We start from the raw sequence: 22,417 nt of genomic DNA, 5'->3' as shown, positions 1-22,417 counted from the left end.
ACTCTGTACTCCAGCTCCCTCATTTTTGGTTGAAGGCTTCTACTATTAGCATAGAGTATACCCTGTCTCTGTCCCTAACCTGGGATTTATGTGTTTTGCCCTCTAGCCTTTTGTAGACACTATTACTTATCGCATGCACATTGCTATGTTCCTCGCTTGTATGTGGTTGATTTAGAAAAATCTCCCTCTTTGTCTGCATCCCCATGGACTCTGTATTCCGAACCGAAGTCACCTCAGCTCCTGTCGGCTTTCCCCCAGGAATCAGTTTAAAAGCTGTTCTGCCACCTTTTTAATGTTGAGCGCCAGCAGCCTGGTTCCTCTTTGGTTAAGATGAAGCCCGTCCCTTTTGTACAGGCCTGCCTTATCCCAAAAGGTTCCCCAGTTCCTGACAAATCTGAAACCCTCTGCCTTGCACCACCTTCTCATCCACGCATTGAGACCCTGTATCTCCGCTTGCCTAGCTCGCCCTGCGCGTGGAACAGGTAGCATTTCAGAGAATGCCACCTTGGGGGTCCTGGATTCTAACCTTTTTCCTAGCAGCCTAAATTTAGCTTCCAGAACCTCCCGGCTACATTTCCCAATGTCATTGGTACCAATGTGGACCACAACTGCTGACTCCACCCCAGCACTGTCTAACAGCCTATCTAGACGTAGCGTGACATCCGCAACCTTTGCACCAGGCAGGCAAGTCACCATGCGGTCATCACGCCTGTCACAAACCCAACTCTCTATATTCCTGATGATCGAATCACCCACTACAAGGAGCCCCCCACCTCCCCGAGGGGTATCCTCAGTGCGAGAGGATAGCTGATCACCAGTTAAGGAAGGGATCCCATCTAAGGGAGCATCTTCCCCCACCTCAGACTGGCACCCTCTGTCACCCAGACTCTCATTCTCCATGACATCTGAAGAGATGTCACCTTGGGAGTGGGACCCGGCTGCTAGGTCCCTGAAAGCCTTGTTTGTTGCCCTCTCTGCCTCTCTCAGCTTCTCCAGGTCTGCCACCTTGGCCTCAAGAGAACGGACACGTTCCTTGAATGCCAGGAGCTCATTGCAGCGAGGGCACACCCACGACTTCTGGCCTAGTGGCAGATAGTCATACATGTGACACTCAGTGCAAAACACTGGCAAGCCCCCATCCCCCTGCTGGCTTCCTGCCTTCATATCTGCTTTTGTTTAGATATTTAGATATTAAACTTTTAGTCAGTGCCCCTTGGAGCTATCTGTACCTACTATCCCTCAAGAAATGTCCTTATTAATTAATTATTTTATTTATTTTTAAAAAGAAAGAAATTGCCGCTGGTTCCAGAGACTGAACTAAAGACTGAATGACTCACCTCAGGAGCCCCACCTTTAGCAGCCCAGGACAAAGAGTAACCTCTGTTAACCCCTGTTAAGCCCCACCTCCAGCAGTCTCAGCTCCTAGTAGCCTTAAGGAGAAAAAGAGATAACCCCTGCAAACCCCTGTTAAAAATACACTGTTTTAAAAGATGTGGCTTTGAGAAAAGCCCTCCAAAATGAACACCAGAGTCACTCTGTTCTTCCTGGCCCAGATGCCTTGTCCACTGCTGCTCCTTTCTGCTGGTTCCAGAGACTGAACTAAAGACTGAAAAATCTTCTTTAAGCATGCTATTTTATTTTTAAGGTTTAGGCCAAACTAGTTGCTCATCTTAGGAACTAGTTTGAGAGGCAATGGAGCCAAATCCTAAAATATTTGGGGGGGGGGTGTGCGTGCACGTTTTCAGATGTTCATGCTAACCAAATTCTAATTGTTCTTTCATATGAGGAGTCAAGCTACCCATTTGCTAACAAGGAATCCGTTGGTCAAGATCTGGGGAATTCCTATGTACCAAATATCCGAATAAAAGAAGAGCCTTTGGATAATGACTATGACAAGGCATTGGCACCTCAGCAGGGACTGCTGAACAAAATTAAGGATGAACCGGAGAATACTGAGGTAAGAAGAACTTAGACTTCTGATATGGTGACTGCTAGGTTGCTCTAAAGCACAGGTGTCAAATTTGCAGCCCTCCAGATGTTATGGACTACAGTTCCCATCATCCCCTGTCAGCATGATTCTGGCAGGGTATGATGGGAACTGTAGTCCATAACATCTGGAGGGCCGAGAGTTTGGCACCTGTGCTCTAAAGCATAGGTGTCAAACTCAGGCCCTCCAGGTGTTCATAGCCTACAATTCCCAGCAGCCCCTGCTAGCATGGCCAATTGGCACTGCTGGTATGGGCTGATGGGAATTGTAGTCCATGAACACTTGGAGGGCCTGAGTTCGACACCTATGCAAAACATTCCCTCCTCCTTGGGATTGGGTTATAGCTGTGCCTGAAGAAGGAAAAGCTTGTCTTGGAATCTTTTTTGGTAGCATTGTTGCATTCAGAGACTTGGATCCCACGGAGGATGTTCGCAGACAGGAGGAATTTCCATCCCTAGAACATAATTTTCTCACACATGCTCTCACACCCTGCTCCTTCTGCCACCCCACATGGCCCCTGAAATGTTTGCTCTAGGTGGGGAGGGGGCAGTAGTTTTGGGGAGGGAAGTCAGAGGTTGAGGGGGATCTTTAAAAATTCCCTGATCTTCCACCTGTGGAAATCCTCCATTGGGTCCCAGCCAGGGCTTCTAGTCCTTAATGTTTTTTCCATTCAACTTTTTCTGTAACTTGGATATTTTTTGTGAACTGGGGTGAAGTATTAATATTGCCAAGAGCTGTGAGGAGCTGTTCTTGGGTTCGGTGTCGCTGCTCTTACTGGCTGGAATTGACGTTTGTTTCAGGAATACGGCCAGCAACCAAAAACTCAGGATGGGGAGCTGAAGATCAGTGCTGTGTTTTCAGTCAGTGGTAGCCCTCTTGGTAAGGACATGGGAATGCTGAAGGGGAAGTGGGTGTGAAGTGGCAGCCAGCAAATCCCTTGCATCAGAAAACGGTGATGCTTTCCCTTACTCCTGTTCTCAGAACTGCAGCAGCAGTGGACTTTGTTCCTTTCTCTCTCTTTCTTTGGGTAAGCTCCACAGCTGACATCGAGTTTCCCGCCTAATGCCCCTCCCTCTGGCATGAACAAACTGCTTCCTTCGGTCCCAAGTACGACAGTTCGGGTTTCCTGTTCAGGCTGTAAAAAGATCCTCCAGAAGGGGCAAACTGCTTACCAGAGGAAAGGTTCCACTCAGCTCTTCTGTTCCACACTGTGCCTGACTGGATACACTGTTCCAGCCACCCGACCACCAGCTTCTACCAAGAAAACCTGTTCCAGCTGCTCAAAGTAAGGGCATGTAAATCCTTGTCTTGCTGGACCTTGTTGTCCAGGTCCAGAGAAGAAAGGGATGGAGGAGTTGATGGGAGAGATTACCTGGCTTGAAAAGCCCACGTGGCAACCAGCAGGAGATTGGGCGGGGGAGGGGACACACACTGTGTTGGTGTGACATTGCTTCTGGGAGTAACATCAGGCCTCCAGCCCTACCACGTGTCCCTTGTAAAAGGAGGTTCTGGGAATAGAACCTCCACTTGTCTGTGTGCAATGTTTGTGTTCTGTTGCCTCTCCCTTCAGTAGCCGTGTTCACATATTAGAGTAGCTTCTCGTACAGATTGCATGTACGTTCACACCCATTTGTAAGAAAGAGCCAAGATGCGTTTGTTTTATTTTATTTAGATTTATTTGTACCCCATCTTTCTCGGTGAAATGAGACATCTAATAAATAATGCTGCATGACTGTGATTACAAGTTTGAAACAATGCAAAATCGTATCAGGCATGTTATATTAGATAAAGAAGGACATGGAGTTACCAAAGTAGGAAATAATATAATAAGAGCAGGTTAGCATATACAATGAATAGGAGACATATATTGTGAACTGTGATGTAGACTCCTGATTTCCTTCATAAAAGTGACTTCCTGGCCCACTCGTTATACTGCAGCCCTATTTGCTTCATTAAAATGTTCCCCCTGAACAATTGTGTTTTTATATAGTTGTGTTTGCTTTATCAGGGACCAGTGCCTGGATAAACGGAGAGGTTTAAATGTTTTTATTCCTTCAAGTGTGCATGTATTGAGGGCAGTATGAGAATTACTCCCACATAGGTATAAACAAAAATTCCATGTACACTGTACACAGATTGTATATGTGTCCACTGAAATTTGTGAACAGGGCTGCTATGTATGGCCATTGTTTTTTTGTCTCATTTTTACGGAGGGTGGAATTTTGAATCCAACGCTTCTTCTCTTTTTTAAACTGTTCAGAGAGATTCTTAATCCAAAGGATGTGATCACCGCTCAGTTTGACAACACAAATTCCAGCAAGGATTTCTGCAGTCAGTCTTGTCTTTCCATGTATGAGCTGAAAAGGAAACCTGTTGTTACCATCCACACGAACAGCATTTCCACCAAGTGCAGCATGTGCCAGAAGAATGCAGTGGTAAATGAGTTTGCACACTGGGAGGCTGGGTCATGGGCCCGGTTTCTATAGTAGCTGGGGATATGGAGCTGAGGCAGTTCTACACTCAGATCCTCATTCAGCCATAAAACATCCTTAGCTGTCTTAAAGTAGGTCACTCTGCTTCAAGAAGGCATTTTAAGCTTTATACTATCTTCAAACACAGAAGCAGCAGCAAATGTGAATGATTTTCTTGTACCAAGTCCAGAATAGTTTCCAGATCTAAAGAAGAGACAGATTAGAAATTGGAGGAGATGGGTAGAGTTTTTTTGGGCCTTGATCTCCCCAGGAACCAATTAAAAGAATGTCTTGTGTATCTCCAGATATTGACAGCATTCGGAGGGTGGGACGCAAAACCCCCCAGGACACAACTTGGTTGAAAGTAGAGTTGGGAAGCAGAACATAGGGAGGTGGCTGCTGGCATGGGTGCCATAATGACTATCTGGAGAGAACTGGAACTAATGTCATGTAACTCTAGGAATCTTGGGAAGCACTATCAGTAAAACCATAGAGTTTCCTGTAGTTCCTTTAATAACATGGTGCCACTTCCAGACTTGCACGGAAGTGACAGATGTCAGACTGTGCACAATACTGGCATTTTAAAACAATTTTCTCCTTGGTGGTCAGCAACAAGTTGAAAGGCTGGGTTGGTATTTGGTTTGGTCATTGCATACGGGCATGCTGCAGAAGGCTCAAGGAGCAAATGGTGTCCTCTCAGAATGGAAAACCACTCGCATAAAGCAGAGATGGGTGATGCGAGGAGTCTTTTATGCCTGTCTGTTTGCAGAGGAGAAAAGCCTCTGATTATCTTTGTGTGACCACCTTTCCTGCTCTTCCTCCCACTCCCCTCATTGCATTTTTAGATTCGGCATGAAGTGAACTATCAGAACGTTGTGCACAAGCTTTGCAGCGACGCCTGCTTCTCCAGGTTCCGCTCAGCTAACAACTTGACCATGAACTGCTGTGAAAACTGTGGGGGCTACTGTTACAGCGCTTCGGGGCAGTGCCACATGCTTCAGATAGAAGGACAGTCCAAGAAGTTTTGCAGCTCGACATGCGTCACTGCATACAAACAGGTTGGGTTCCCCCCTCTCTGTCTTTCTTCATTATTATTTAAAACAGAAGATCCCTTGCTAAGCTGTCTGTAGGAAAGGGAAGGAGAGGCCCGACCCTTCCATCTACAAGGGTGTGAGAAGCAGTACGGACCGCCTCCGAGGAGCTTCCTTTGGTGCTCTGGGAAGGGAATGGGCTATAACTGAGGCAGTTTGCGGAATATTTATTCCAAATGACTGTTATTTATTTAAAACTCGACTCCACTTTTAACCCTTCCTCGGCATCACTTCGAACAGGATCGTAAAGATCCAATAATAAGAGCAGGCAAGGTTGCCATGATAATAGAGGGAATCGTCGGAAAGGCATCTGCCTAAATGTAGCTGTTAGAGAATCAGGAAAGGATCAGGGAAACCCAGGCTCAGATTCCCACTCCGTCATAGAAGCTCACTGGGTAATCTTGGTGTAGCACACTTTCCTAGACTAACCTTCCCTCACAAGATAGCTGTGAGGATAACATTCAGACAAGGAGACTGATATAAACTGCTTTGGGTCCCATTGTGGGGAAAAGAAGGATATAAATTTTTTTAAAAGCCTGAAACAGTATGCCCCCAGGAACCAAAAACAAACACAAGAGAGGGAGCAAAAGGTGAGTTTCAGCAGACAGATGAATGCACAGGAGATCCTTTTCCTCAGCTGCTGCCTTCCCTCCTCCAGCTGTTTTTACCACAGTCAGGTTCTTGGGTGGATGTTTTCCATGTTGTGGAAAAATCGGCTGCAGTGGAAGAGCAGCAGGTGTGAGAAGATTTAAGCAATTCTCTCGCACTTAAAAATGTAAAATTTCCAGAAAATTTTAAGTCGTGAGAGGGAAAAAAAGGGGGAAAAGTTTCCATTTTGGTTTTTTTCTCCCTATAAATTCTGGGGAAAGCTGAAAAATATGCAATATTGTTTAACAACCATAAAGTCACTTTACTGCTTTTATGATATTAACAAGGCTTATCCAAAGCAGAATTGTGCGCTTCTAATGGACTCGGAACACAATCGCACTGCTGGGGCTTCCACTATCAGCTTTCCAGTATCAAAACTGCAAATACAGCCAATACGAGAGAGAGTGAGAGAGCACCAGACCTGTGCTATCTTAGCATAAGCATCTTAGCTTCAGCCTGCTCGGAGTGGCTTACATTTAAGGAAAAAATGCAAACATTGGGTATTATTTGGAGAGAAACTGTCTCTTGCTGTTGCTGTAAGACTAGCATCATACTTGGATATTGAGCTAAACTTTGTAACATTTGAACTTTTCAGCAGCACATTAGCATCCTGCATGTCACAACATGTTAATTATTCACAAAAGCTATCACAGTTAAACATTCTATCCGTATCAACATGTTGCACATGTCCAAAATATTCCCAGGATCTACCATTTTCTAAAACTGTAGGTTCTTGCATAAAACTTTTCATGCTGCACCTCTAAAGTAACTAGAACTTTAGTTTTAAAAACTAATTATTACCAATGGGGAAAAAATGATTGGAGTTTCTTTAGGTACTCTGTTAGAAAGGAAAAGTCAGGGGTGAGAGTGATGAAAACCTTCCCCTTTACCTTCTTTTCTGTGCCTTCACATATCTACTCCTGCCTGATGTTTGTCTACTATTAGTCATTTGACACTCTTTCCACTGATTCAGAGGACACTTGAGATTGTGGCCTTATTGACATGAGATTTTGGGGTGGAAGTACAGCAAAAAATAACTGGGATAGTACTTTCATCCTGATACAAATGACATCTCATTAAGCTTCAAGAAGGCTGTTTCTATTCGTGGCCTTCTGTGCAGACCCAGGGCCAGCCACAGTAGAAGACTTGTCAGCTTTAATAAGATTCTTCTAGAAGCTCTCCAAGTGCTCCCTCCCCCTTCCCCCTGCATTAGGTGGAAAAATCTGCTGCCCAATCAGAGGTGAGGAAGGAAGGAGCACTCCCCTCAGTTCTCTTCTTGCCATCACGAGTTGAGGACATCTGTCAGTGCTTTCCATGTGTGCTTGCTTCTTCTTTGAGGTACTTCGTTGGCCCTTTCTGTGATTACGGAACAGAGGGGTGCCCTGTTTAAAATGTTCAAAATGTGGAAGCAAGATGGCAAAAAACAATGGCCTCCTGTGTCTTGGGGAAGGGCACATTCGCTTGACATGTAAAGCCTGTGCACAGTGGACACCTACGGATTTGACTGTGAGGTGTCTCATCTCAAGGCTGTAGTGTACGATCACTCCCTAGCCTCAGATAAATCTGCAAAAATCTCCAAAGTTCACACAAAAAATCAGCTTCGCCGTGGCCTCCTGATTAAGACTGAAAAATCACACGTGACATCCTTTCGGTCCCTTTAATTTATTGGAGCCTTTTTTTACTTGGTGGGTGGTAAATCTTCTCTTCCTGTGCACAGGGCTTGGGTCATAGTGGCCCTGGTGAAGAAGTACCTGTGAGGCAACATAAAGCTTTAGTCATTCAAACCCTGCTTGGTCACATCCCTTCTATGACTGCAGTGCTCCCGTTCACTAAACTACATTTTGACTCAAACAACTCTCAACATAAACTCCCCTCCATTCCTCCATCTGTCATCAAGTCATTGGAGTGGTGGAGCGTGTTGTATAATTTGCTGCAGGATGTGCCTTTTGGGGTGCTTTCCTGTGAGGTTCAAGACTTTATCAGTGTCTCCCTCCAAGGTGGGGGGGGGGGGGCTCACTGTGGGTACAACTATGTCCAATGAGAATGGTCTGTTACATTCGCATCTTACCTCCAACTGGTTTAGCTTGCTACTCTCCCATGTGGGTCTGCACAGAAGACCACGAATAGGAAGAACAACGTTGCACTTATGTGTAACTGTTGTTCGTAGAGTGGTCTTCTGTGCAGGTACACATACCCTCCTGCCGGCCTCTTCGTGCTTTGTTCCACCAGATTGGCATTCACCTTTTGGTGCAGTTTCATATAAGGCAGCGGCTGGCAGAGAACTGAGGGGAGTGTTCCCTCCTCCATTCTGTCCTGCCTCTGATTGGGTGGCAGTTTTTCCTTCCTAATACAGGTGGGAGGGAGCATTTGGAGAGCTTCTAGAAGAATCTTTCTAAAGCTGATAAGTCTTCTACTGGCCCTGTAAATGCGCAGCCCCAGGCTGGCCCTGCACATGCGCAGCCCCAGGTGTACAAACAGCAGTTACAGGTAAGTGCAACATTGTTGTTTCTGTTTGATTGGTATATTTGTGACGTGTCTGTTAAACTTGTCCAGATAGCTGACTGGCCAGATGAACAAGCCTGTTTCTTCTCCTAACAAAAGACCCTGTCGTATGCTTCTTTCCTCAGAAGTCAGCAAAAATCACTCCCTGCGCACTGTGTAAATCTCTGAGGTCTTCGGCAGAAATGATTGAAAGCACAAACAACGTTGGGAAAACGGAGCTGTTTTGCTCAGTGAACTGTCTCTCTGCTCACAGGGTCAAAATGGTCACATCTTCAGGTATGACACTGCTTTGCCCTTCCTTCACTTATCACTCCTCCAGAAGCAGAACATTTTTAAAAAGTATCTTCTTTGCTACCGTTTTCCTGTATATTGTTGTGTTGTAAGAACATAAGAACAAGCCAGCTGGATCAGACCAGAGTCCATCTAGTCCAGCATTCTGTGTGTTCTTTTCTCCAACAGGTGTCCAGGTCCAGTGTAACAGCTGTAAGACCTCAGCCATCCCTCAGTATCACCTAGCTATGTCTGATGGGAGCATACGCAACTTTTGCAGTTACAGCTGTGTGGTAGCTTTCCAGGTGGGTCTTGATCATTTTTTTTTAACACAGCAGCATTATTTAATTTCTTTCTTCATTTATTCTCACCTTTCTCCCCTTTGGGGACCCAAAGTAGCTTTTCTTGTTCTCTTCTCCATTTTGTCCTCACAACAATCATGTGACATAAGTTGGACTGAGAATGTGTGACTGGCCTAGGGTAACCCAGGGAACTTCCATGGCAGAATGGAGATTCAGATCAGTTCCTGGTCTGATACTCTAGATAATTTCTGATTTTCGTACTCTGTTGTGTAGACAGAGCCGTTGGGGTCTGCATATGAGCTTTCCAAGGGCTGTTCACCATTGAGGGTGGAGTGTTGAAAACAGTAGACCTTTGCTTTCATCCCACACTGTTGTATGTTTCCATACACACACCTTTTCTATCACTTCCCTTTTTATTTATTGTCAAATGTGAATTTGTTAAGTCAGATGTCTGCTAAAAGCGTTCTGACTGCTTTCACTGCTGAAGCGCTGCCTTTCCTGGCTGCTGGCCAGAGACCACTTCCAGGGGCTTCAGGAACTCAGTCTGTTTCTGCACTCTGCAGTCTAGCAATTAGTGAAGATTTGCTAAATCATGGGAGAGCTTCTGAGCTATACTGTTGCTCCATCGCCATCTTAGATCCAGGATCTTTTCTAGTTGCTCCATCGCCATCTTGGATCCAGGATCTTTTCTAGTATCCTGATTTGGTGCAGAGGCGAGTGGTGGTGACAGGACAGAGATAGACTTTTCCCTACAACTGCTGGCATTTGCTTCTTCTCTGACTCTACCAGAACTTGTTCAACAAGCCTGCGGGAATGAACTCCTCGGTGGTGCCCTTGTCGCAGGGCCAGGTGATTGTCAGTATCCCCTCGGGACCAACAGTTTCAGCAGCGGGCAGCACTACCTCAACCGTCTCCCCCAGCTCTGTGAGCAGCTCAGCCGCAGCCGGGCTCCAAAGACTCGCCGCCCAGTCCCAGCAAGTCACCTTTGCCCGCACAGTTGCCAAACTCAAGTGTCAACACTGTAACCGCCTTTTTGCAACCAAGCCTGAACTGCTTGATTACAGGGTAATTTATATTTGTTGTGTGGGTATGGGTGCATTTGTGTGTGTGCGTGCGTGCGTGCGGGTGTGCGTGTGTGTGTGCGTGTGTGTGTGTGTGCGTGTGTGTGTGTGTGCGTGTGTGTGTGCGTGTGTGTGCGCACACATACGTTGTTATTATGACCAAAAGCAGGATTTTGGGCCCAAATGCTATGAGTGTAAACTATGCAAAAAGAACATTTCTATGATGTGTTCCATGGAGGGGTCTCTTTTTTGCTGTGAAGATTGTGCATAAATTATTCTGGTTTTGCTAGTCAGGGAAGGGACAAGGACATAAAAAGACCCCTGCTGGGTCATCTCAGTGGTCCATCTAGACCAGCATCCTGTCTCATGCAGTGGCCAACCAGTTACTCTAGAGTAGGGGTGTCCAGCTCTGGCACCCCAGATGTTCATGGACTACGATTCCCATCAGTCCCTGCCAGCATGGCGTAGTCCATGAACATCTGGGGCGCCAGAGTTGGACACCCCTGCTCTAGAGGGACTGCAAAATTTGGATGTAGAGGCCAAGGTCTTCCCTTGCTGATCACTTTTGAATGTGGAGGTTTCCTTTAGTCACTGTGGCTAGTAACGACTGATAGACGGACCATCCATATATCTGTGTAATCCCCTTTCCAAGCCTGTCACCATCACTGCATCCTCTGGCAGCAAAGGACACTGAGGCACAGCCCTGGAGCCACTGGAAACCTTGCTTCGTCCACTTTTCTGGTTCCTGGGTTGTCTGCTGTTTCTGCTCACATAGTTTCAAACAGTTGCACTAACTGAACACATGCTCTACATTTTAAATTCTCAGGAAGTTGGATTCTGTCCTTACTGCCACATTCTGAGCTCACACAGAATCACACATGCACAAAGCCTTGATATAAAGGCCTTGTGAAGATGTTGGCACAACCTTGCTACTGATAGTTTAATGAAAGTCAGTTGAATTTGTTCTCTTCCCAAGGAGGGCGATGGTGGAATGTCCCTCTTCCCAAACTGACCAAATGTTGGAGGAATCAGTTTTGCCAAACGATTCTCACTCAATTTCAGGGCAAAATGTTCCAGTTCTGCGGAAAGACCTGCTGCGACGAGTACAAGAAGATGAACAGCGTCATGTTGATGTGTGAATACTGTAAGATTGAGAAGATTATCAAAGAGACGGTGCGGTTCTCGGGCATCGACAAGTCGTTCTGTAGTGAGGGTAAGGAAGGATGGGACTGGATCAAAAGTCAGGTGAACATTCATCCCAAGAATTTAGGATTGGCAAGTTTTGGCGAGGGCAGTGAAATCTCGCTTTGGGACCAAAAACTGTTTGTATCTCTCATCATCAAGGGAAAACAGTCTGGGCCAGATTCTCATGTGGCTAATTCTTTCTCTCAAGCTTCTGTTTAATTGCTATCAGAGACTAGTAGGAGACCTTTCTACAGTGTTCTCATTCTGGAGTGAAACTTTGCTATACCATGAAGGTGGGGTGGGGGTGGAATATCTCACTATTGTAAACCATGAGGGCTGTAAATGTAATGAAGCTGTCCTTCCTACTTTCTTTCTTTTCTGGATGTGCATGTGTGTGTGTGTGAGAGAGAGAGAGAGAGAGACTTCATCCAGAAGATGGTCCATAGCAGAATGTGGTTGTTCTGAGGACTATTCTTTGACATGGGAAATACGCCTTGAACAGTATTGCAGCTGAGATTTTGAACTCTAGCTCTGTGAATGGAGGTGGTAGTTCAAAGCAATGTCAGAATGACCTGTTCTTATGTGTATTTGTAACCAAATCATCAAACTTTGTCTCTGCAAGTGGGGTGGTTAAAAACATTTCACTTAAAAAAGTATTTTTTGGCCTAATTCCTATACATTTTAGCCGGTTTTTGAAAAACACCTTAGGCTTTGTGTTACAGAGGAGTTTCATCTCTGAAAATTAATTTACTATTAAAAGCTCATGGCGGGGGGTATTTATCTCCCCTGGTTTCTGTTCTCCTCCCCGATTCTCTGCTTCTGTTGTTGTTTAAGGCTGCAAACTGCTATATAAGCACGACTTGGCCAAACGTTGGGGGAACCACTGTAAGATGTGCAGCTACTGTTTGCAGACATCACCCAAGTTGGTTCAGAATCACTTTGGGGGCAAAGTGGAGGAGTTCTGCTCAGAAGACTGCATGTCAAAATTCACAGTTTTATTCTATCAGGTAAGTCAAAATGCCTTGTGGGGGGAGGTGGGGGGAGCGGTAGAAATTTCCTAGCAATTGCAGAAGGGGTCGTTTTCTTCCTTTGACACTCATTAGATGGTTGGGCATCTTTCTGCAGCTCTGATGGTCACCTCCAGGATAGTTAGATTTGGTGTTCTTCAAAAGCAAGCAGCCTGTTATTTGTGCCCATTCAACTGCCTGCAGGGGGGTAGGGGGAGCTTTGCTTTCTAATAGGATGACAGGGGTGCCATTTCTGCCTGTTGTTTATTACCAGCCAAAGAGTTTAAGAAGCAAGTCAGAGATTTGTCACCTTTAAAAACAATTTTCTACCTGTTCTCTCCATCCATCCATCCATCCCTCTTTCTTTCTGTCTGTCTTCTTTGTAGATGTCCAAATGTGATGGCTGCAAAAGGCAGGGGAAGCTTGGCGAGTCCCTGAAATGGCGAGGGGAAATCAAGCACTTCTGCAACTTGCTTTGCATCCTCATGTTTTGCAATCAGCAGTGTGCATCTGACCCACCTCCACCCCCACCGCCTCTGCCGCCCGCACCCTCCCAGAACAACACAGGTATGAAAAGTCACCATGCAGCACTGCCTTTGCTTGTGAGCAGCAGCTGTGGAGCAGGGTTTTAACTAGTGACTATATCACCCATCAGAGTGTGTGAAATGCATCCATTGCTTCTTCCAGCTGTCCTTGCTTTCCTGAAACTTATCAACTGAGCTTCCTCTCTTTTAAAGGAGCATGCAATTTGCCTACAGTTCCATGAATGGCATAGGGTTATGTGAGCATTCAGTTCAAAGCCATCTCCTGATGTTTTGGAGTTGACCTGTGGCTTTTCTGTTGAAAAATTGGCCAATTGCAGATGTTAAATAGAAATGTATTGAATCTGACATGCTGGTAATTCTGAGCTCAGGAGGGAAAAACAAATATCAAGGAAAGATTTTTAAAAAAGTTGTTACATAACATGCACACCCCAAACAATCTCAGTTCTAACTGACAATTTCATAGATCCCAGCAAAAGTAATAGATTCCAGCAAAATAATATTAAATGCCAGTCAGTCATGAATGCATATGTTAATATCCAAATGAAAACTTTTAGAGTGTTAGGCAGAGGGAGTTAATAAAAATAGAAATTAGTATGTTTTCATCAATTGGGGGGGCGGGGGGAAGCATGACGTCCTTTGGGCTAAAGAGAAAGGACAAATGTGACAAAGCTGGGACTATTTGGAACCTTCTGAAAAGAGAAAAAGGGTTATCTGAATTTAGGACAAAAATAATCAAGTCTTTTTTCTTTTTCTTTTGAAGTACCCACTTAGTTATAAATTCTTAATTGCCTGTATAATTCTTCGAAGGCTCTTTAGATATTTATTTATTTATTTATTTATGTATTTATTTATTTATTTATTTATTATTCTAGTTTTATACCGCCCTCCCCCGAAGGGCTCAGGGCGGTTTACAACAGTGATAAAACAATAAATATTAAAACAATTTAAAAGCAGCATCCAATTTCTGTATCAATTAAAATAAAGATGGCGTCCCGCTATTAGAACTCCTACAAAGGGAACAGCGGGTTGTAGCTGTTTCCGGGCACCCCTATCAGCGGCTGGACTCTCCAAAAGCCCGGCGGAATAACTCAGTCTTACAGGCCCTGCAGAATTCATTAAGGTCCCGCAGGGCCCGGACAGTTGGTGGGAGAGCATTCCACCAGGCAGGGGCCAGGGCCATAAATGCCCTGGCCCTAGTGGAGGCCAGCCGCATCATAGAGGGGGCGGGGATCACAAGCAGATTGGCCTCTGCCGAACGCAGAGACCGACGTGGGACACATGGGGCCAGACGGTCTCTTAGGTACGAAGGTCCCAGACCGCGTAGGGCCTTAAAGGTTAACACCAACACCTTGAAGACAATCCGGAACTCAACTGGGAGCCAGTGCAAGATAGCATTATTTTTGCTTATGTAAAGTACGAGGCAGTGCAGTTCTGTGCAGAATGTTGATTTCGGTCCCTTTTAGACTGGAGTAGCTGAAGGATGCACAGTAGGTGAGGCTCAAACCTACAGTCTTCATGCACATGAACTTGGGGGCACACTACCATAGCAGCAACAGAATGCCCTTTTCCAGGCAGTTTACAGGAGCTGGGCCCCTTGAGGTCATCTGTATGATTGCAACATCAAATGAAGACCTGGATGTGTGAATCGCAGGTCTAGTGCTGGCGATAAAGCTTCTTCGATGCCCCAGATCACTGAAGTATCCTGCTGGTCAACAGTTGTCTTGTAATTTTAACCTAGGATCAGGCACATGTATACATCACGTTAATATCCATACAAACTTCACCTCTTTCTGCTCCTTCTGCCCAGCAAATCTTTCCATGACGCCAGCATCCTCGGCAGGCCCTCCTCCCTCTCTCAGGAAGGATTCCACCCCAGTTATCGCCAATGTGGTTTCCCTCGCCAGCGCACCAGCTGCCCAGCCCACAGCAAATTCCCATAATGTGTTGCAAGGTATTTATTTGATGTATGTATGTACTTCATTTATACCCTGCCTTTCTCCCCAATCATCTCATTCTCCTCCAACGTTTCCTATGAGGTAGGATATGCTGAGAGACAGTGACTGGCCCAAATAATCTTCCATGGCAGAGGGGGAATGCAGGCTTGGGTCTCCAAGATCCTAGTCCAACACCCATGCTAGTAGTGATTTGAATGCACCTGTTTGTTTTCTCCATGGCTTTCTGGTATACAATCTTTTATTGCTGAGAGCAAACTATGGACACTGCCTTAAGAATACTGTTTCTTGTAGTCTGAAATGCTTGAACCCACAGAGGACTAACCAAGCTATTATGGAGAGATAAACAGTGCTATTCTCCCCCGCCCTTTTTTCACTTAACCAGGTGCCGTTCCTACTGTAACAGCAAAGATCATTGGAGATGTAAGTTTACTACACAAATTTCTGGAACGTTTATTTATTGCAATTTTTGTGTTTTTCTGTGCATTGTATTTGAGAGGTTTGAGAAGTTTTTTGTGGCTATTAATCCTGTTTAACATTTTTAAAAATATCCTGCCATATAATGGGGTGGTGAACTTAGTGTACAAATAAGGTAACCAAATAAGAACAGGTGTGGGTAAACACAACAAAAGAAGCTGTATGAAATTAAAGATCATGCCATCAACATCATTGAAAGCAATCTACACCACAGAGGTCTGCTTAAATTGGAGGGGAATGTGTGCTAGTTTCCTGAAAACCAGGAGAGAACTTCATATGTGGACTGAAGGGTTTTGTTCAGTACTGCAGAGATACTAGGGATAGAAAGGGAAAGAGGCGACTAGATTGACAGTGAAATGAGAGTCCAGTTGGATAGGAGCAAAATAAACCAGAAGTCCAGTAGCCCCTTAAAGACCAACAGAATTCATTCCCGCGTAAGTTTTTGTGAGTCAGAGCTCACATCATCAGATGCACGGAAATGTGTACCTGTCAGGGCCAGTTGATATACACAACAGAACAGGGGAGGTGATACTACAAAGAGAGGCCTGTTCAAGACAAGTCCAGTCCAAAGAGGAATTTGTTCATTCAGTGTGGAAGTGAGACTCTTCCAAATATTATTACATTGGTGGTAAAGGCCATTTAATGTTTAAATAAAATGGACTCTAGATGGTGGGGGAAGGGCTTTCTAAAGGCTCCAAGTGGATTGGAGGGGGCTTAGGAGAGGCTGGTATTTGGGGGGAGGGGAGGGGAGGCAGAGGAATGGGGAGGGTTGTGCTGGGGCCAACAGGGCAGTGGGCGGAAAGCACCACTGCCCTGCCAGGCCTCACTTTGTATTTGGGGTGAGGGGAAGGCAGGCGGCGGAATGGGGAAGCTGGGACTGAGCCTGGCAGAAAGGGCGGCCTGCTGCCCTGCCAGATCCAACTGTATTTTGGGGGGAACACTGGTGGAGGATGAGGGATGCACTTCCAACCAATTGGCATGGTGAGCGATGAGGGACGCACTTCCAGCCAACTGAGCGATGAGGGATGCACTTCCAACCAATCGGCATGGTGTTGCCCCCAGTGCCATTTCCCCCCGACACACCTCTGATAAAGAGTCTCTGCTAAAATCTAGCTGATAGATTTTGCTTAGTTCCTTGTCAAAACAAAATTGGCTAGCCTTGATCTTGTCTGGTTTGTCCTTTTAGACAAACAGATACTGATTGTGCTTTTCTGACTTGAAACCAGGCCAGTACCCAGACAGATGCTCTGAAGCTGCCCCCTTCACAGCCTCCCCGGCTTCTGAAGAACAAAGCTTTGCTGTGCAAACCCATAACGCAGACGAAGGCCACTTCTTGCAAGCCCCATACGCAGCACAAGGAGTGCCAGACAGGTGGGTGTTGGTGAGGGGAGGGTCCAGGGCTGGAGAAATGCATTTTCCACAGCGAGAGAGAACAGAACTGTCCCTACTTAGCAAAGCCATGTGGGGCTTTCTGTCATGCCGCACACATGCCACTCACCTTTCACACACGCACGCACGCCCTAACTTTACAAGACCTTTCTTAATCCCGGGACCAAGTCCCAGCAATTTTTTTTGAGCATGTGGACACCTTCAGAATCCTCGCTTAGACGGGCACAACAAAAGGCTGCCACTGGAGGTGTGGCATGCAGACAATGCCCGTGAGCAAGGGAGTGGGGGTTAGGTTTAATAAGAGCTCTGGGGAAAAGATGTGAGAGAATAAGACCAACACTGGGGGCAGGTGCCACTTAATCTTATTTCAATCTGCACAGCCAATTAGCAGTCCTACCTGGCATGTCCCCACATGACCCTGCCCACTTTCTAAGAATACTTGGTGTGTACCTGGAAAGGTGTCAGTGGGCACTATGTTTGGCATTCTTGGTCTCGGGACTGGGTTGTCGTTTGTATTCACTGGCCTGTAATCTACCTGTTACTTACGAATTTCTCAAGTGCACATTAGCCCCAGTGGTCACATGGAGACCTTTTACTTACAGAAAGGCACTACGAGTCAGGAGCAGTCGTTGTGACAGGTAGAAAAAAGTTGACAGTAAGCCATTGAAACAGTTGATAAACCCTATTAACCTTCTCTCTTCCAAGGACCTCACTTATTTTAATTTTCTTTAAAATGTAACAGAAGAGGAGGAGGAAGTCCCACCTAAGGTCCTTATGGTGCCTGTTCCTGTACCAGTGTTTGTGCCAGTTCCTCTTCATCTGTTTACCCAATACACACCATATCCGCTGGGACTGCCAATACCTGTAAGTGATGTCAAAACACCATGACTTTAGAGTTGGATCAGCCAACTGAATGTGGTTTCATGGCTGCCTCTGAGAATCCCAAATTTCTCGCTATGTGTATCTTTGGCATTGAGAGGAGTGTTGTAGGCCAGGGTATATCTCAAGGTGCATACACAGATTAACATATTCAGGATCTCTTAATAGTGGAGGGCTAAGTAGTCTGTGTCAAATGATTATGAATTGGAAGACTTGCTTAAGGACAATAAGGTGTGCCTCACTGGGTCAGACAAAGACCACCGCAGGTGTCACCTTTCAAGAATCCCAACAACTAGCAGGTTGTCGATTACCAACAAAATATATTAACCTTTGGACCAGCAATAGACCATGATTTGCCCACCCATTCTTTGGAGAGACTGGGAACAGAGTATACCTCCACTGGGACTACAGAGGAATCCTTAATTAGCGGTGAGCGGAAATGTCTTAAATGATCTACCTTCAGGATGGACTTCACTTCAGGGGTCAGGTCAGATATCCAGGGATTTCTGAGGCAGGAAAGACGTTCTTCTCCCCCTGGCCCAGTGGTCTATAGCCTTCTGCCATTAAAAAAAACCCTTAGTCGCAAGAGCAGATGTTAAACGGTTATTCCTTACAGAGGTTGCTATGTGACATCCCCATGAGGCCAACTTCAATAAGAGACAGCTTGAATAAGAGTTGCAGGACAATAGATACTTGCTGTTCATCAAGTGATGGTGAAAAGAGCTCTGGACCTGATCATCTCACTACAACATTGTTGAGATGTAGATCTAAGAGTAGTGGGATTTTTATTGTGCTTTTGTTGTTTTATTTATCTGTCCTTGGAGAGTTGTTTTGGTTATGTTGTAATGGTCCCTGGCCATGCACAATACATGTGTATCTACCTACATACAATTGAACAGCCAAACAGCATCAAAATTCAGAGCAAGAAATCAACAAAGAGTCAGTATAAAAGCAGTCTTTGGCATAACTTATGTTATACAGTTCAACATTGCTGATAACTGCCATGTTGATTAACTATCCGTAAAAGTTTCTGCAGCCCAAACACTGGCTGCTGCTAGTCATTTATTAGGAAAGTGAATGCAGGCAGTGTCATAATAAGCAAATATACACAGAAAAACCCTGCACAATTGTTATCATGCACTGGCATAATCCTGTGCAAGGTTTGCATTTGTATTCCTGACAGCTGTTCTCTCAAGCATCTCTAAGAAGCCCTGCAGTCCCATAAAACTGTATATTGTCCACTTCACATACCCTTCTACCTGACCAGTACACCATAACTTAAATACTTGGGTTATCTTATTTTAAAAATCATATTTTGTTCCATACTGAACCACAGTTGGCTCTGGCTCCATAAGTTGAAGACCCCTGCCCTAAACTCCCTTCAAGTTAGGCAACTTCTCCTTATTGAGGCAGGGTTGGAGTTTTGTCCTGACACGATGAGAGATTTCCAAAGCTTACAAGAAACCAAGGCAGTTTAAGAAGAAACATCATTCTCCCGTGAGCCTATCCTTGCAGAGAACTAGATGACAACAAATTATCCTTCCTCAAGTTTGTCTTTTTTTCTGCCCTAAAAAATTGCCTTGTTTTTTTTGGCTACCTAACAATCCCTTCTGCTGTGAATCAAACCCCCTTTCAGGTTCCTGTTCCCATGTTTGTACCTCCTGGTCCCGAGAATGCTAGCAAGGCAATAGAATCCATTCCAGACATCAAGGAGAAGAACTCTGGCAACGCCTTTGAAGCGGATCTCCTCCAGATGGCAGAAATGATTGCAGAAGACGAGAAGGATAAGGAACACTCTCGAGGAGGTACACAGCTTTTCTTATGAAGGCATCTGAGGAGTTGAAGGGAAGAAATAGCCACTTGAGGAAGCTGGTTTTATGTGTGGATATTTCATAGCCCAGGGGTCCCCTTTGGAATTATGACAGAGAAAGTCGGGGACACCATAGCCATAGCCAGTGTGAAGGGAGAGCCGCTTGTCCCAGGGAGGGCTTGCTAGGAAAAGGCTCCGTCTGCTTTCCTCAAACAAATGGGTAGGTACCAGAAAATGCTCTAATTAAAACATGGTGGATCACTGTCATAACCTAAAACTGGACTCTGCCATCTTTCTCCTTGATTCTGCCAGAAAGTGACTCTCATTGTAGCGCAGTCCTGAGGACAATTACATCTTTCTAAGTCTGTTGGGGTCAGTGTACTTAGAATGTTGCTTATGGCTGTACTGTTGATCTCCCGGGGTAGGGGCGCTGCTTATTGAGAAGGGCTATGCATGTTTTTCATTTGAAGTCCCAACACTGCACAATTCTGAGTTTTGATTTTATTGAGAGTGGGGGTGAGAGCTGAAGGAAGGGACAGGGGCAGGGGCAGGAAATGTGTCATGTGAGGGGAAAGTACAGGATCCCCTCCCTCAAACTTGTCCCCCATCCTTGAGCCATGAAATGTCACATGCCCTTTAAGTACAAGTTAATTGTGTTTGAACATGGGGAAGAATAATGGCAAAACTTTACCCTCTGCAGGTTTTGAGATAGAATCATTCAACTTTTGGTGATAATTTCATATTTCGTATCTTATTTTCTTCTGCACTTTTGCAGGCTCCCAGACCTCTGACCATGAGCTGTTCTTGGACCCTAAGATATTTGAAAAAGGTTAGTATTTAAGTTTGCAAATAAGACTGTGAGTTGCTTATGTGGTGCAGTGAGGGGGGTTCTTTTATCCTAAAAGAAACAGTGGAATGCAAATTATATGTATGTGCATTAAGTCAATCAAGTTGCCTCCACCCCCCCCTTTTGGGGGGGGGAAGAGTGAGCCTTGTAGTGGCAAGGAAGACTCACACACATTTGCAGTGTGATCATCAGCATAAATACTCATCTCATTGGCCTAGACCAGTGGTGGCGAACCTTTGGCACTCCAGATGTTATGGACTACAATTCCCATCAGCCCTTGCCAGCATGGCCAATTGGCCATGCTGGCAGGGGCTGATGGGAATTGTAGTCCATAACATCTGGAGTGCCAAAGGTTCGCCACCACGGGCCTAGACCTAGGTGGCCCAGGCTAACCCAAGCTCGGAAGCTAAGCAGGGTCAGCTCTGGTTAATATTTGGATGGGAGTCTAGGATTGATATGAAGGTGGCCACCTCTGTCCATCTCTTGCCCTGAAAAACAGCTGCCACTTGAGGGCACTTTCCTCCCCCACTACCAAAAAGCTCAGTTATTTATATGTCTAATCCAGATGCATGCCATGCACTAGTAACTCAATAGAAAAGCACTTTTTAAATTGTAAATAGGTGCTGGATAAGCTGCACGAAAGGCTGAATGCCACGCAGTAGCTTTGCATTTAAAATATTTTTACTCAAACTGTCAAAAGTACCGCTCGGTGGTTGGGAATTTCTGCTCAGTGGTGGGGGAAAATTAGAAGGAACATTGGCCCTCACTGCTTGCTGTCCCCCCTCTGATAGCCCATCCTTGGCAATCAGAAGCTGAATAGAAGGGTTTCTGTGGTGGAGCTGGAAGTAGCTGTGGTTATAGAGGAGTTCTGGTTACTTCCTGTCTTACCTTCCTTTTGGTCTTCTTTCCGTGGTGCTCCATCCCTCATTGCCCCACTTCGTTACAGACCAAGGCAGCACCTACAGCGGCGATTTGGAATCTGAAGCTGTGTCGACCCCTCACAGTTGGGAAGATGAGCTGAACCACTATGCCTTACGCTCAAACACAGTGCCGGAACCGGAGCCGGAGCCAAGGCAGTTCTCCAAAGGGGAGCTGGAGCAGGACTTGGAGGCTGACTTCCCTGCAGGTTTGTTAGCCCAGGAGTAAAATGCACTCAAGTGTGGGATGTGCCGCTTCTTCTGGGCAACAGTTGTGTGTTCTCTGGACCCATAACTGCAAGTAACTAATCTGCTATCAAAGCTAATTAAATTTTAAGCCAGGCTTCCTGGCTGGTTGCTTTCACACTACCTACGCTGTGGCGGCAGCTGATTCCACGGTTCCAGCTGCCAGATTTATTCCAAATCTTTGTTTTTGTTTCACAACTAGACTCCTTTGACCCAATCAGCAAAGGGCTAGGTCTCCATTCACGTGCACGAGCAAGACGGAGACACAGAGATGGTTTTCCTCAACCCAAAAGAAGGGTAAGGACGACTATCTTATTATGTAGCTTTTCTAGGCAACAGCCCCTGTCATTTTAGGGTTGGAGCAGTGGTCTGGGTTGAAAAGATTACACTCTTCCAGTGGTGTAGTGCCAACAGGGTGGGAGGGGTGCGACGCCCTGGGCGTTTCGGAGTGGGGCAGGGGCAGGCAACACCACGGCAGGGGCACAGGGCATGCACCCTGGGCGCAGTTTCCCCTTGCTTTACCTCTGTACTCTTCCCCTCCATTTCACCCCTCTTTTGGCCCCCGCTTCATTCTCAGCCCTCTCTTTCAAACCACTTTATTGTAATCAAGGTTATGGAACTATTGGCTTCTTTTATCTGCAAAATGGTCCCAACTGAGGGTGGGGGAGGGAAGATCAATTACTTCTCCCCCCACCCCCACCCTGCCAGTTCCTACCATCCTTAGTTGGACTGCGCACTACTTATATGGAAAGGAAAAGGCCACAAATAATGGGGTGGAGTGGAAGTGGGGATCCAGGGTACAATTCTGATATTTCCCCTCCTGGATCCTGT

The 22,417-nt window shown here is 45.7% G+C and overlaps 1 protein-coding gene across 4 annotated transcripts in view; it reads left to right on the top strand.

Moving 5' to 3' along the window:
* ZMYM4 (zinc finger MYM-type containing 4) overlaps positions 1 to 22,417 on the top strand; it is a 70,462-nt gene that overhangs the window by 34,680 nt on the left and 13,365 nt on the right. For 3 of the 4 annotated variants that reach the window (XM_048499877.1, XM_048499879.1, XM_048499878.1), the window contains exons 5-23: positions 1,787 to 1,957; positions 2,788 to 2,866; positions 3,020 to 3,272; positions 4,248 to 4,422; positions 5,304 to 5,516; positions 8,825 to 8,975; positions 9,159 to 9,274; positions 10,061 to 10,336; positions 11,395 to 11,545; positions 12,352 to 12,524; positions 12,911 to 13,091; positions 14,877 to 15,020; positions 15,407 to 15,444; positions 16,725 to 16,869; positions 17,630 to 17,751; positions 19,403 to 19,571; positions 20,352 to 20,405; positions 21,370 to 21,549; positions 21,789 to 21,883. In XM_048499877.1, coding sequence (XP_048355834.1) covers positions 1,787 to 1,957; positions 2,788 to 2,866; positions 3,020 to 3,272; positions 4,248 to 4,422; positions 5,304 to 5,516; positions 8,825 to 8,975; positions 9,159 to 9,274; positions 10,061 to 10,336; positions 11,395 to 11,545; positions 12,352 to 12,524; positions 12,911 to 13,091; positions 14,877 to 15,020; positions 15,407 to 15,444; positions 16,725 to 16,869; positions 17,630 to 17,751; positions 19,403 to 19,571; positions 20,352 to 20,405; positions 21,370 to 21,549; positions 21,789 to 21,883 — 2,886 coding nt within the window. The remainder of the gene's footprint in view (positions 1 to 1,786; positions 1,958 to 2,787; positions 2,867 to 3,019; positions 3,273 to 4,247; positions 4,423 to 5,303; positions 5,517 to 8,824; positions 8,976 to 9,158; positions 9,275 to 10,060; positions 10,337 to 11,394; positions 11,546 to 12,351; positions 12,525 to 12,910; positions 13,092 to 14,876; positions 15,021 to 15,406; positions 15,445 to 16,724; positions 16,870 to 17,629; positions 17,752 to 19,402; positions 19,572 to 20,351; positions 20,406 to 21,369; positions 21,550 to 21,788; positions 21,884 to 22,417) is intronic. The other variant, XM_048499876.1, reaches the window with a different exon arrangement.

The sequence above is a fragment of the Sphaerodactylus townsendi genome, linkage group LG06 (assembly GCF_021028975.2).
Source record: "Sphaerodactylus townsendi isolate TG3544 linkage group LG06, MPM_Stown_v2.3, whole genome shotgun sequence".
NCBI lineage: Eukaryota > Metazoa > Chordata > Lepidosauria > Squamata > Sphaerodactylidae > Sphaerodactylus > Sphaerodactylus townsendi.
This window is presented reverse-complemented; position numbering and strand designations above follow the sequence as displayed.